Below are 14,532 nucleotides of genomic sequence, written 5' to 3'. Positions count from 1 at the left end.
TGCTGAATCTCTGATTACCTAGCCTTACTGACTGCTCCTCAGTGTCCCTCCTCCCTGCTGATGAATCTCTGACCACCTAGCCTTACTGACTGCTCCTCAGTGTCCCTCCTCCCTGCTGCTGAATCTCTGACCACCTAGCCTTACTGACTGCTCCTCAGTGTCCCTCCTCCCTGCTGCTGAAACTCTGACCACCTAGCCTTACTGACTGCTCCTCAGTGTCCCTCCTCCCTGTGGCTGAATCTCTGACCACCTAGCCTTACTGATTGGCAGCTCAGTGTCCTTCCTCCCTGCTGCTGAATCTCTGACCACCTAGCCTTACTGACTGCTCCTCAGTGTCCCTCCTCCCTGCTGCTGAAACTCTGACCACCTAGTCTTGCTGAAAGCTCCTCAGTGTCCCTCCTCCCTGAGGCTGAATCTCTGACCACCTAGCCTTACTGACTGCTCCTCAGTGTCCCTCCTCCCTGCTGCTGAATCTCTGACCACCTAGCCTGTTATGACCCCAATGGCGAGGGTCTCAGAGGAACGTGGAAGTCTGCAGAATACAAAAATCCAGCTCATAGGGCAGTGGTAACTGGGTTGACCATATATCTACTCCTAACGCCAACACTAGAAGTAGCCGGGGATCATTCCTACGTTGATTCTAGATGACACGCGCCAGCCGGAGAATCTAGCTACCCCTAGTAGAGGAAAACAAAAGACCTTTCTTGCCTCCAGAGAAGGGGACCCCAAAGCTGGATAGAAGCCCCCCACAAATAATGACGGTGAGGTAAGAGGAAATGACAAACACAGAAATGAACCAGGTTTAGCACAGAGAGGCCCGCTTACTGATAGCAGAATAAAGAAAGGTAACTTATATGGTCAACAAAAACCCTATCAAAATCCACACTGGAAATTCAAGAACCCCCGAACCGTCTAACGGTCCGGGGGGAGAACACCAGCCCCCTAGAGCTTCAGCAAAGGTCAGGATATAGATTTGGAACAAGCTGGACAAAAATACAAAACCAAAACAAATAGCAAAAAGCAAAAGGCAGACTTAGCTGATATAACTGGAACCAGGATCAGTAGACAAGAGCACAGCAGACTAGCTCTGATAACTACGTTGCCAGGCATTGAACTGAAGGTCCAGGGAGCTTATATAGCAACACCCCTAACTAACGACCCAGGTGCGGATAAAAGGAATGACAGAAAAACCAGAGTCAAAAAACTAGTAACCACTAGAGGGAGCAAAAAGCAAATTCACAACAGTACCCCCCCCTTAGTGAGGGGTCACCGAACCCTCACCACGACCACCAGGGCGATCAGGATGAGCGGCATGAAAGGCACGAACTAAATCGGCCGCATGAACATCAGAGGCGACCACCCAGGAATTATCCTCCTGACCATAGCCCTTCCACTTGACCAGGTACTGAAGTCTCCGCCTGGAGAGGCGAGAATCCAAGATCTTCTCCACCACGTACTCCAACTCGCCCTCAACCAACACCGGAGCAGGAGGCTCAGCAGAAGGAACTACAGGCACAATGTACCGCCGCAACAAGGACCTATGAAATACATTGTGAATAGCAAACGACACAGGAAGATCCAGACGAAAAGATACAGGATTAAGGATTTCCAATATCTTGTAAGGCCCAATAAAACGAGGTTTAAATTTGGGAGAGGAGACCTTCATAGGAACAAAGCGGGAAGAAAGCCATACCAAATCCCCAACGCGTAGTCGGGGACCCACACCGCGGCGGCAGTTGGCAAAGCGCTGAGCCTTCTCCTGTGACAACTTCAAGTTGTCCACCACATGATTCCAGATCTGCTGCAACCTATCCACCACAGAATCCACCCCAGGACAGTCAGAAGGCTCCACATGACCCGAAGAAAAGCGAGGATGGAAACCAGAGTTGCAGAAAAAAGGCGAAACCAAGGTGGCGGAACTAGCCCGATTATTAAGGGCAAACTCAGCCAACGGCAAGAATGTCACCCAATCGTCCTGATCAGCAGAGACAAAACACCTCAAATAAGCCTCCAAAGTCTGATTGGTTCGCTCCGTCTGTCCATTAGTCTGAGGATGGAAAGCAGACGAAAACGACAAATCAATGCCCATCCTACTACAAAAGGATCGCCAGAACCTGGAAACGAACTGGGATCCTCTGTCTGACACAATATTCTCAGGGATGCCGTGCAAACGAACCACGTTCTGGAAAAACACAGGAACCAGATCGGAAGAGGAAGGCAGCTTAGGCAAAGGAACCAAATGGACCATCTTGGAGAAGCGATCACAAATCACCCAGATAACGGACATGCCCTGAGATAGCGGAAGATCAGAAATGAAATCCATGGAGATATGTGTCCAAGGTCTCTTCGGGACAGGCAAGGGCAAGAGCAAACCGCTGGCACGAGAACAGCAAGGCTTAGCTCGAGCACAAGTCCCACAGGACTGCACAAATGACCGCACATCCCTTGACAAGGAAGGCCACCAAAAGGACCTGGCCACCAGATCTCTGGTGCCAAAAATTCCCGGGTGACCTGCCAACACCGAGGAATGAACCTCGGAAATGACTCTGCTGGTCCACTTATCCGGGACAAACAGTCTGTCAGGTGGACAAGACTCAGGCCTATCAGCCTGAAATCTCTGCAACACACGTCGCAGATCCGGAGAAATAGCTGACAAGATAACTCCATCTTTAAGAATACCAACAGGATCAGCGACTCCAGGAGCATCAGGCACAAAGCTCCTAGAAAGAGCATCGGCCTTCACATTCTTTGAACCTGGTAAATACGAGACAACAAAATCAAAGCGGGAGAAAAACAATGACCAGCGGGCCTGTCTCGGATTAAGGCGTTTAGCAGACTCGAGATACATCAGATTTTTGTGATCAGTCAAGACCACCACACGATGCTTAGCACCCTCGAGCCAATGACGCCACTCCTCAAATGCCCATTTCATGGCCAACAACTCCCGATTGCCCACATCATAATTTCGCTCGGCAGGCGAAAACTTCCTAGAGAAAAAGGCACAAGGTTTCATAACAGAGCAACCAGGGCCTCTCTGCGACAAAACGGCCCCTGCCCCAATCTCCGAAGCATCCACCTCAACCTGAAAGGGAAGTGAGACGTCAGGCTGGCACAAAACAGGCGCCGAAGTAAACCGACGTTTCAACTCCTGGAAAGCCTCCACGGCAGCAGGAGCCCAGTTAGCTACATCGGAGCCCTTCTTGGTCATATCCGTCAAAGGTTTCACAATGCTAGAAAAATTAGCGATAAAACGACGGTAGAAGTTAGCGAAGCCCAAGAACTTCTGAAGACTCTTAACTGACGAGGGCTGAGTCCAATCAAGAATAGCTCGGACCTTGACTGGGTCCATCTCCACAGCAGAAGGGGAAAAAATGAACCCCAAAAAGGGAACCTTCTGCACACCAAAGAGACACTTTGAGCCCTTGACAAACAAAGAATTTTCACGCAAAATTTTAAAGACCAACCTGACCTGCTCCACATGCGAATCCCAATTATCAGAAAAAACCAAAATATCATCCAGATAAACAATCAAAAATTTATCCAGATACTTCCGGAAAATGTCATGCATAAAGGACTGAAAAACTGAAGGCGCATTGGAGAGCCCAAAAGGCATCACCAAGTACTCAAAATGACCTTCGGGCGTATTGAATGCGGTTTTCCATTCATCACCTTGCTTAATGCGCACAAGGTTGTACGCACCACGAAGGTCTATCTTGGTGAACCACTTGGCACCCTTAATCCGGGCAAACAAGTCAGACAACAGCGGTAAAGGATACTGAAATTTGACAGTGATCTTATTTAAAAGCCGATAATCAATACAAGGTCTCAAAGATCCGTCCTTTTTTGCCACAAAAAAGAATCCCGCACCAAGAGGGGAAGAAGACGGACGAATATGTCCTTTCTCCAGAGACTCCTTGATATATGAACGCATAGCGGTATGTTCAGGTACCGACAGATTAAACAGTCTTCCCTTAGGAAATTTACTGCCTGGGATCAAATCTATAGCACAGTCACAGTCCCTATGAGGAGGCAGTGCACTGGACTCAGACTCACTGAAGACATCCTGATAATCAGACAAATACTCCGGAACTTCCGAAGGCGTAGAAGAAGCAATAGACACAGGCAGGGAATCCCCATGAATACCACGACAGCCCCAACTTGAGACTGACATAGCCTTCCAGTCCAGGACTGGATTATGGGTCTGTAACCATGGCAGCCCTAAAACAACCAAATCATGCATTTTATGTAAAACCAGGAAACGTATCACCTCGCGGTGTTCAGGAGTCATGCACATGGTAACCTGTGTCCAATACTGCGGTTTATTTGCTGCCAATGGTGTAGCATCAATACCCCTAAGAGGAATAGGATTTTCTAATGGTTCAAGAGTAAAACCACAGCGCTTAGCAAATGAGAGATCCATGAGACTCAGGGCAGCACCTGAATCTACAAACGCCATGACAGGATAAGATGACAGTGAGCAAATCAAAGTTACAGACAGAATAAATTTAGGTTGCAAATTACCAACGGTGATAGGACTAATAACCTTAGCTATACGTTTAGAGCATGCTGAGATAACATGTGTAGAATCACCACAGTAGTAGCACAAGCCATTCCGGCGTCTATGAATTTTCCGCTCATTTCTAGTCAGGATTCTATCACATTGCATTAAATCAGGTGTCTGTTCAGACAACACCATGAGGGAATTTGCGGTTTTGCGCTCCCGCAACCGCCGGTCAATTTGAATAGCCAGTGCCATAGTATCATTCAGACCTGTGGGAATGGGAAAACCCACCATAACATTCTTAATGGCTTCAGAAAGGCCATTTCTAAAATTAGCGGCCAGTGCACACTCGTTCCAATGTGTCAGCACGGACCATTTCCGAAATTTTTGGCAATACACTTCAGCCTCGTCCTGCCCCTGAGACATAGCCAGCAAGGCCTTTTCTGCCTGAATCTCAAGATTGGGTTCCTCATAAAGTAAACCGAGCGCCAGAAAAAACGCATCAAGATCAGCCAATGCCGGATCTCCTGGCGCCAGCGAAAAAGCCCAATCCTGAGGGTCGCCCCGTAAGAACGAAATAACAATTTTTACTTGCTGAGCAGAATCTCCAGATGAACAGGGTCTCAGGGACAGAAACAATTTACAATTATTCACGAAATTCCTAAACTTAAACCTGTCTCCGGAAAACAGTTCAGGAATCGGTATTTTAGGTTCTGACCTAGGATTTCTGATAACATAGTCTTGTATGCCCTGCACACGAGTAGCCAGCTGGTCCACACTTGTAATCAAGGTCTGGACATTCATGTCTGCAGCAAGCATAGCCACTCTGAGGTAAAGGGGAAGAAGAAAAAAAAAAACTCAGAATCTTCTTTCTTATAATCCCTCTTCTGCAATGCATTAAACATTTAATACTGGCCTGGCAAACTGTTATGACCCCAATGGCGAGGGTCTCAGAGGAACGTGGAAGTCTGCAGAATACAAAAATCCAGCTCATAGGGCAGTGGTAACTGGGTTGACCATATATCTACTCCTAACGCCAACACTAGAAGTAGCCGGGGATCATTCCTACGTTGATTCTAGATGACACGCGCCAGCCGGAGAATCTAGCTACCCCTAGTAGAGGAAAACAAAAGACCTTTCTTGCCTCCAGAGAAGGGGACCCCAAAGCTGGATAGAAGCCCCCCACAAATAATGACGGTGAGGTAAGAGGAAATGACAAACACAGAAATGAACCAGGTTTAGCACAGAGAGGCCCGCTTACTGATAGCAGAATAAAGAAAGGTAACTTATATGGTCAACAAAAACCCTATCAAAATCCACACTGGAAATTCAAGAACCCCCGAACCGTCTAACGGTCCGGGGGGAGAACACCAGCCCCCTAGAGCTTCAGCAAAGGTCAGGATATAGATTTGGAACAAGCTGGACAAAAATACAAAACCAAAACAAATAGCAAAAAGCAAAAGGCAGACTTAGCTGATATAACTGGAACCAGGATCAGTAGACAAGAGCACAGCAGACTAGCTCTGATAACTACGTTGCCAGGCATTGAACTGAAGGTCCAGGGAGCTTATATAGCAACACCCCTAACTAACGACCCAGGTGCGGATAAAAGGAATGACAGAAAAACCAGAGTCAAAAAACTAGTAACCACTAGAGGGAGCAAAAAGCAAATTCACAACACTAGCCTTACTAACTGCTCCTCAGTGTCCCTCCTCCCTGCGGCTGAATCTCTGACCACCTAGCCTTACTGACTGCGCCTCAGTGTCCCTCCTCCCTGCTGCTGAATCTCTGACCACCTAATCTTACTGACTGCTCCTCAGTGTCCCTCCTCCCTGCTGCTGAATCTCTGACCACCTAGCCTTACTGACTGCTCCTCAGTGTCCATCCTCCCTTCTGATGAATCTCTGACCACCTAGCCTTACTGAATGCTCCTTAGTGTCCCTCCTCCCTGCTGATGAATGTCTGACCACCTAGCCTTGCTGACTGCTCCTCAGTGTCCCTCCTCCCTGCTGCTGAATCTCTGACCACCTAGCCTTGCTGACAGCTCCTCAGTGTCCCTCCTCCCAACTGCTGAATCTTTGAGCACCTAGCCTTACTGACTGCTCCTCAGTGTCCCTCCTCCCTGCTGCTGAATCTCTGACCACCTAGCCTTACTGACTGCTCCTCAGTGTCCCTCCTCCCTTCTGATGAATCTCTGACCACCTAGCCTTACTGAATGCTCCTTAGTGTCCCTCCTCCCTGCTGATGAATGTCTGACCACCTAGCCTTGCTGACTGCTCCTCAGTGTCCCTCCTCCCTGCTGCTGAATCTCTGACCACCTAGCCTTACTGACTGCTCCTCAGTGTCCCTCCTACCTACTGCTGAATCTCTGACCACCTAGCCTTACTGACTGCTCCTCAGTGTCCCTCCTACCTGCTGCTGAATCTCTGACCACCTATCCTTACTGACTGTTCCTCAGTGTCCCTCCTCCCTGCAGCTGTATTCATAAAGAGCTCATTTTAATGTTAGAATTATACAGTCAATCTGATGCTGATTTTTAAAGTAACCAAACCTGTAACATCTGGTCCATGAAATCTATTTAAGGCTACGTTCACATTTGCGTTGTGCGCCGCAGCGTCGGCGCCGCAACGCACAACGCAAACAAAAACTCAGCAAAACGCATGCACAACGCTGCGTTTTGCGCCGCATGCATCCTTTTTTTCATTGATTTTGGACGCAGCAAAAATGCAACTTGCTGCGTCCTCTGCGCCTGGACGCGGGCGCCGCAGGGACGCATGCGGCGCAAAACGCAAGTGCGACGCATGTCCATGCGCCCCCATGTTAAATATAGGGGCGCATGACGCATGCGGCGACGCTGCGGCGCCGCCCGCAAAAGTGAACGTAGACTAAGATTGCATGCAGCTTTCATTGTGACATCTGGTGACAGATCAGCTTTAACTACATCCAAAACAATAAACCTGAGTTGCATGTAATCTCGTGGACTGGTGCAGTCTCTCAGTAATTAAAATAAAATCAATAGAAGAGGTCTCCATGTAGCCCCAGCCTAAGAGCTGTGTGACCACATGATCGACCATGCAGCACAAAAAGAAAAAAAGAAGACTTGCGACAATCTGCATTCAGCAGAATTTTGAATTCAGCTCTGGATGTGACTGGATTATTGATAAAAGTGAAAGTTGCAAGTTTTCTAAACTTTGCCTTCAGATTTGGAGCTGCACTTCAAGGCCTCCATGGGACTCGTGTGTCTTCCATCACTAAAACTCCTTCACTCTCTTAAAAAGTTGTAAATCTGCAGTAATCGCACCTAAGCTTTCGATCTGACATCGGAATGTATATTTTGTTTGTAATTAAATATAGAAAAACGTTTCTATAAATAGACCTCAGTGTTCAATCTTCAGGACACCTCAGAAAATGGAAGTCGGGGGCGACACAAAACTTTCATTCAGCAAAAGAAATAGGTCAACTTCTGTTTTAATAAAAGTTGGGGGAAGGAGCTTACAAAAACAGCAGCGAGAAATAAAAGTGACGGCCTTTACAGAGGGGCTTAGCTGCCTAAATGTTTTCATAGTATCCGAGAGGGATGGGGGTCTGACTGCTCACAGACACTATGGGGGTCTTACACTACCATGGAGGAAATTCAGCACCACCTTTCCCCCTCCAACACCTGCAGCAGGTAATATTTTACAGGGTCTCAAATCATTTTCCAGACATTAAGCAAAATAAATACCATAAAAGTGAAGAAAGTATCACGACTAGAGAACAACCCCCTGTTATGATGCAGAGCCAACCCACAAGGGTCTTCCTACGAAACGTATAATTGTTTGCGCCCTCCTATAATATATATCTTAGGCTTTGCTCCCACAATGAGCTTTTGGTGAGATTTTTATGCTGCTTATTTTCGAGAAAAAAAAATGCAAGTAACCTATTTAATGAGGGCACAAAATCTGCAGCATCAAAAACTCTTCGTGGGAACAGAGCCTTCAAAGTTCTTTTTTGGCTTCTCAATTGGGTGCAATTGCAAAGTGCTTGTAAAAATGTATCACTGTATTGTTTACAGCCCATTGCCTAGGTTACCGGCCACCTCTGAAGTCTTATCAGCTGCAGCTGGTCTTCTAGGAAAGCAATGTAGAGCTTACAAGCTCTTTGCTATAGGGCTTGTAAGTGCTGCTCTGAAGCTGGATCAGTGCCTCTGATGCTGCAGAAGCAAACGGTCTCTGCTTGCAGCATGGGAGAGCACGCAATTTGGACCAGCGGCGAAACCATGCTGCAAGTCTGACCTGTCAATCATCAGGAGCGCAGCAGCTCCTTACCACGAGGCAGAGGAGCAATGCGCTCCGGAAGATAAAACCACAAGACAACCCATATAGTTCCATCCAGAATATACTGATACATGGATGTTATCAGCAAGACTCCTATATGTCTTATTTATGATGGTGGAATGCAAGAGAACAACCACATCTCAAGAAACAGCAATCGAATATCTCCAGATCTGGAGGGAAGGGATGAGGCAACCTCTGCTCTAAGAGCAACATGGTTACATTGTTGCACAACATCTCCCTAAATCCTGTTCTTACAGCGACCACCCCCCTTTGAACAAAACCCACCCCTTACATTGGGTAATCGGTAAAGCCTGTTACATTTGTATCCACCATTCCTAGTTTATTAAAACTTTGCTGTGGTTGTAAAACAGTTTACCATCTAGGATTACTAATAATACGAGTAGATGACTGGCAAGTGGAGCGTCCCTTTAAATTACATGAATGTGGAATACTCCTTTAACTGAACCTTACAGAAGGCAGCCATGATTGGTCAAGATGATGGAAAGATGATTTCATGGTTCCTATACGTTAACATGAAGAGACGTGGAATGTGCAGTCACTTTTCTATCGGAACATGCGGACCCTGTTTTGGGAATTGGAGGGAGACGCCACTATCATATAATTCTACGATGAGTCAATGGATCCAACTTACCACCAGGTACAGCATGGTGTACATGGAGAACGAGGCGTGGCCGGAGAAAAACGACTTTCTGTAAAAGAAAAAAATATATAGTGTATGAGATAAGATAAGAAGATCGACGTGGTGGACTTTACCTCGTAAGACATTAAATTGTGTAAGATGTGACTCATCTGTGTCTGGATACATATATACTGCGGGGAGATGAGGCATGCACAGGATGTGACACTATGGGAGCCGGGAGATGATGGCACGATTAATTGTATCCTCCGCGTCATTCATTATTACAGGATATTGCGGGGATTATTACTAACGAGGGTTTATGAATGTGTAATAAGTAGAGGTGGGGCATAAGGAAGTGCCAAAAAAATGAAAATAATAGACTTTTTTATTATTTTGACTAGAATGGCCTACTGGGGTGTTGCTCCACCCACGCTTATATGTAACAGAGACCGCCCCTGCGGTTCTACTCAGGATTCTCCATGGTCTGGCATTAGATTCATGCTGCCCGAACTATGTACTGTAGTACTGGATGCATGACTGAAGCCGGCCGGGCTTTACTCTGTAACACTATAGCATTCCAGAGGAGCCGTCCGAGGTCCAACGTGCTCCAAACCTGGACCGGCACTACAGCAGAGTGCTCTTATTCCCTACACCACCCCCGATTCTGAGTGCTCTTATTCCCTACACCACCCCCGATTCTGCCAACAACCCCGCGGTTTGTCACATACCTTGCCTCAATGACTTTACTCTCTGGACCCGTGCACTCATAATCCTGGATGTAGTCATGAGATTCAAGAGAACAGTTGATTCGCGGATTACAAACTTCAATGAAATGGGGGCGCAGACGTCCAATCGACACCTTTGCGATGTCCGTGAAGGACTGACTTATGGCGCAGCCGAATACGAAGCACCCCACCTGCTTGTACAAGGCAGAGACGTAGGGATTCTGGATGAACGAATAGGAGCGTTCCTTCAAGTAGTATATCCGGAAGAACTCGCCAACGATGATCTGCGAAGACAAGGAACCTTCATTAGTGAAATGCACGAAGCTGATAAACGTAAGAAGAGCAAGACCCACCACCGATGATTGTGCAAGAAGCCGGTTCTCAAAGGGATGAATGCTCCAAGTCTATGGTGTAAGGGAATGGGGCAGAGCTGCAATACTCCATGTAGCCTGTGGACAGGTGTGGCGCTATTGGGAGAAGCCATTTTTCTTGACCCTGAACAACATTTTTCATAAGCATTTCTACCCAAATCCAAAAAATAACTAATTTAGGCACAACCTTGAGTCCTTCCCGTTATCAGTTATCTTATGATACAATGTATCCATTTCTACCATCACTATGTTGACTAAAGACCAGGCTGAGTTCCGGGGATTATCTGGAGATACAAGTGTCTACGTGGGGCTTATACAACCTGAGGCAAATTAATTCAGAAGATGCAATCAGCCATGAACCACAATGGCCTCCATGGTTCTGGGGGAGAAAACACAAGGATAAAGAACTGAACTACGTATCCACAGTCCACCTTTGCTATTGAACATTACGGTCTGTATTCTGCCTACTCCTCTTTTATATACTTCACTGCTATGGATTTTGGGCTGTACAGGATATCTGGCTCTGCGTCATCAGATTTGTTATGTACCATGACTTTGTGCTTTTTCATTGTATATACCGTAGTTGTTTAACATATCCACCTTTTGGCTGTTTTTTTGTTTTGTATACATTTGTGTTTGTAACCTATAATTTGATTTATCTATGTATAAACTGATGAAGGTCACCACGGACAGAAACGTTTTTCTGTTCATGTTACAATAAACTTCGCTGCAACATACACTTAAGTTGAGTGCTGGGTTTACTGTTTTGTATCTACATGGTTTGGGAACCTAACCTTAGCACCTTCCTTTTTTCCATAGTTGTGCTCACCCTGTTTTTTCCAAACGCTTTATGTAGTCTGTGTGCAGTCTATACTCATACACTGTGCAGTCTAGGTTCATACACTGTGTGCAATCTACAGTATGTTCATACACTGTGTGCAATCTATGTTCATACACTGTGTGCAGTCTATATTCATACAGTGTGTGCAGTCTATATTCATACACTGTGTGCAGTCTATATTTATACACTGTGTGCAGTCTATATTCATACACTGTGTGCAGTCTATATTCATACACTGTGTGCAATCTATATTCATACACTGTGTGCAGTCTATATTCATACAGTGTGTGCAGTCTATATTCATACACTGTGTGCAGTCTATATTTATACACTGTGTGCAGTCTATATTCATACACTGTGTGCAGTCTATATTCATACACTGTGTGCACTCTATATTCATACACTGTGTGCAGTCTATATTCATACACTGTGTGCAGTCTATATTCATACACTATGTGCAGTCTATATTCATACACTGTGTGCAGTCTATATTCATACACTGTGTGCACTCTATATTCATACACTGTGTGCACTCTATATTCATACACTGTGTGCAGTCTATATTCATACACTGTGTGCAGTCTATATTCATACAGTGTGTGCAGTCTATATTCATACACTGTGTGCACTCTATATTCATACACTGTGTGCAGTCTATATTCATACACTGTGTGCAGTCTATATTGATACACTGTGTGCAGTCTATATTCATACACTGTGTGCAGTCTATATTCATACACTGTGTGCACTCTATGTTCATACACTGTGTGCAGTCTGTATTCATACACTCTGTGCAGTCTATATTCATACACTGTGTGCACTCTATATTCATACACTGTGTGCACTCTATATTCATACACTGTGTGCAGTCTATATTCATACACTGTGTGCAGTCTATATTCATACACTGTGTGCAGTCTATATTCATACACTGTGTGCACTCTATATTCATACACTGTGTGCAGTCTATATTCATACACTATGTGCAGTCTATATTCATACACTGTGTGCACTCTATATTCATACACTGTGTGCACTCTATATTCATACACTGTGTGCACTCTATATTCATACACTGTGTGCAGTCTATATTCATACACTGTGTGCAGTCTATATTCATACACTCTGTGGAGTCTATATTCATACACTGTGTGCAGTCTATATTCATACACTGTGTGCACTCTATATTCATACACTGTGTGTAGTCTAGGTTCATACACTGTGTGCAGTCTATATTCATACACTGTGTGCACTCTATATTCATACACTCTGTGGAGTCTATATTCATACACTGTGTGCAGTCTATATTCATACACTCTGTGGAGTCTATATTCATACACTGTGTGCACTCTATATTCATACACTGTGTGCACTCTATATTCATACACTGTGTGCAGTCTATATTCATACAGTGTGTGCAGTCTATACTCATACACTGTGTGCAGTCTATATTTATACACTGTGTGCAGTCTATATTCATACACTGTGTGCAGTCTATATTCATACACTGTGTGCACTCTATATTCATACACTGTGTGCAGTCTATATTCATACACTGTGTGCAGTCTATATTCATACACTATGTGCAGTCTATATTCATACACTGTGTGCAGTCTATATTCATACACTGTGTGCACTCTATATTCATACACTGTGTGCACTCTATATTCATACACTGTGTGCAGTCTATATTCATACACTGTGTGCAGTCTATATTCATACAGTGTGTGCAGTCTATATTCATACACTGTGTGCAGTCTATATTTATACACTGTGTGCAGTCTATATTCATACACTGTGTGCAGTCTATATTCATACACTGTGTGCACTCTATATTCATACACTGTGTGCAGTCTATATTCATACACTGTGTGCAGTCTATATTCATACACTATGTGCAGTCTATATTCATACACTGTGTGCAGTCTATATTCATACACTGTGTGCACTCTATATTCATACACTGTGTGCACTCTATATTCATACACTGTGTGCAGTCTATATTCATACACTGTGTGCAGTCTATATTCATACAGTGTGTGCAGTCTATATTCATACACTGTGTGCACTCTATATTCATACACTGTGTGCAGTCTATATTCATACACTGTGTGCAGTCTATATTGATACACTGTGTGCAGTCTATATTCATACACTGTGTGCAGTCTATATTCATACACTGTGTGCACTCTATGTTCATACACTGTGTGCAGTCTGTATTCATACACTCTGTGCAGTCTATATTCATACACTGTGTGCACTCTATATTCATACACTGTGTGCACTCTATATTCATACACTGTGTGCAGTCTATATTCATACACTGTGTGCAGTCTATATTCATACACTGTGTGCAGTCTATATTCATACACTGTGTGCACTCTATATTCATACACTGTGTGCAGTCTATATTCATACACTATGTGCAGTCTATATTCATACACTGTGTGCACTCTATATTCATACACTGTGTGCACTCTATATTCATACACTGTGTGCACTCTATATTCATACACTGTGTGCAGTCTATATTCATACACTGTGTGCAGTCTATATTCATACACTCTGTGGAGTCTATATTCATACACTGTGTGCAGTCTATATTCATACACTGTGTGCACTCTATATTCATACACTGTGTGTAGTCTAGGTTCATACACTGTGTGCAGTCTATATTCATACACTGTGTGCACTCTATATTCATACACTCTGTGGAGTCTATATTCATACACTGTGTGCAGTCTATATTCATACACTCTGTGGAGTCTATATTCATACACTGTGTGCACTCTATATTCATACACTGTGTGCACTCTATATTCATACACTGTGTGCACTCTATATTCATACACTGTGTGCAGTCTATACTCATACACTGTGTGCAGTCTATACTCATACACTCTGTGGAGTCTATATTCATACACTGTGTGCAGTCTATATTCATACACTGTGTGCACTCTATATTCATACACTGTGTGCACTCTATATTCATACACTGTGTGCACTCTATATTCATACACTCTGTGGAGTCTATATTCATACACTGTGTGCAGTCTATATTCATACACTGTGTGCACTCTATATTCATACACTGTGTGCACTCTATATTCATACACTGTGTGCAGTCTATACTCATAC

At 44.7% G+C, this 14,532-nt stretch overlaps 1 protein-coding gene across 2 annotated transcripts in view; it reads right to left on the bottom strand.

Moving 5' to 3' along the window:
* The window catches only part of PLPP3 (phospholipid phosphatase 3), a 69,659-nt gene that overhangs the window by 12,935 nt on the left and 42,192 nt on the right, over positions 1-14,532 (bottom strand). For both annotated transcript variants that reach the window (XM_077276056.1, XM_077276055.1), the window contains exons 3-4: positions 10,186-10,466; positions 9,470-9,527 (exon numbers count right to left, since the gene is read on the bottom strand). In XM_077276056.1, the coding sequence (XP_077132171.1) occupies positions 9,470-9,527; positions 10,186-10,466 (339 nt within the window). The remainder of the gene's footprint in view (positions 1-9,469; positions 9,528-10,185; positions 10,467-14,532) is intronic.

This window comes from Ranitomeya variabilis, chromosome 8 (assembly GCF_051348905.1).
Source record: "Ranitomeya variabilis isolate aRanVar5 chromosome 8, aRanVar5.hap1, whole genome shotgun sequence".
In the NCBI taxonomy this organism is placed as follows: domain Eukaryota; kingdom Metazoa; phylum Chordata; class Amphibia; order Anura; family Dendrobatidae; genus Ranitomeya; species Ranitomeya variabilis.
Note: the sequence above shows the minus strand (reverse complement) of the source record. Positions and strands in the feature narration are given on the sequence as shown.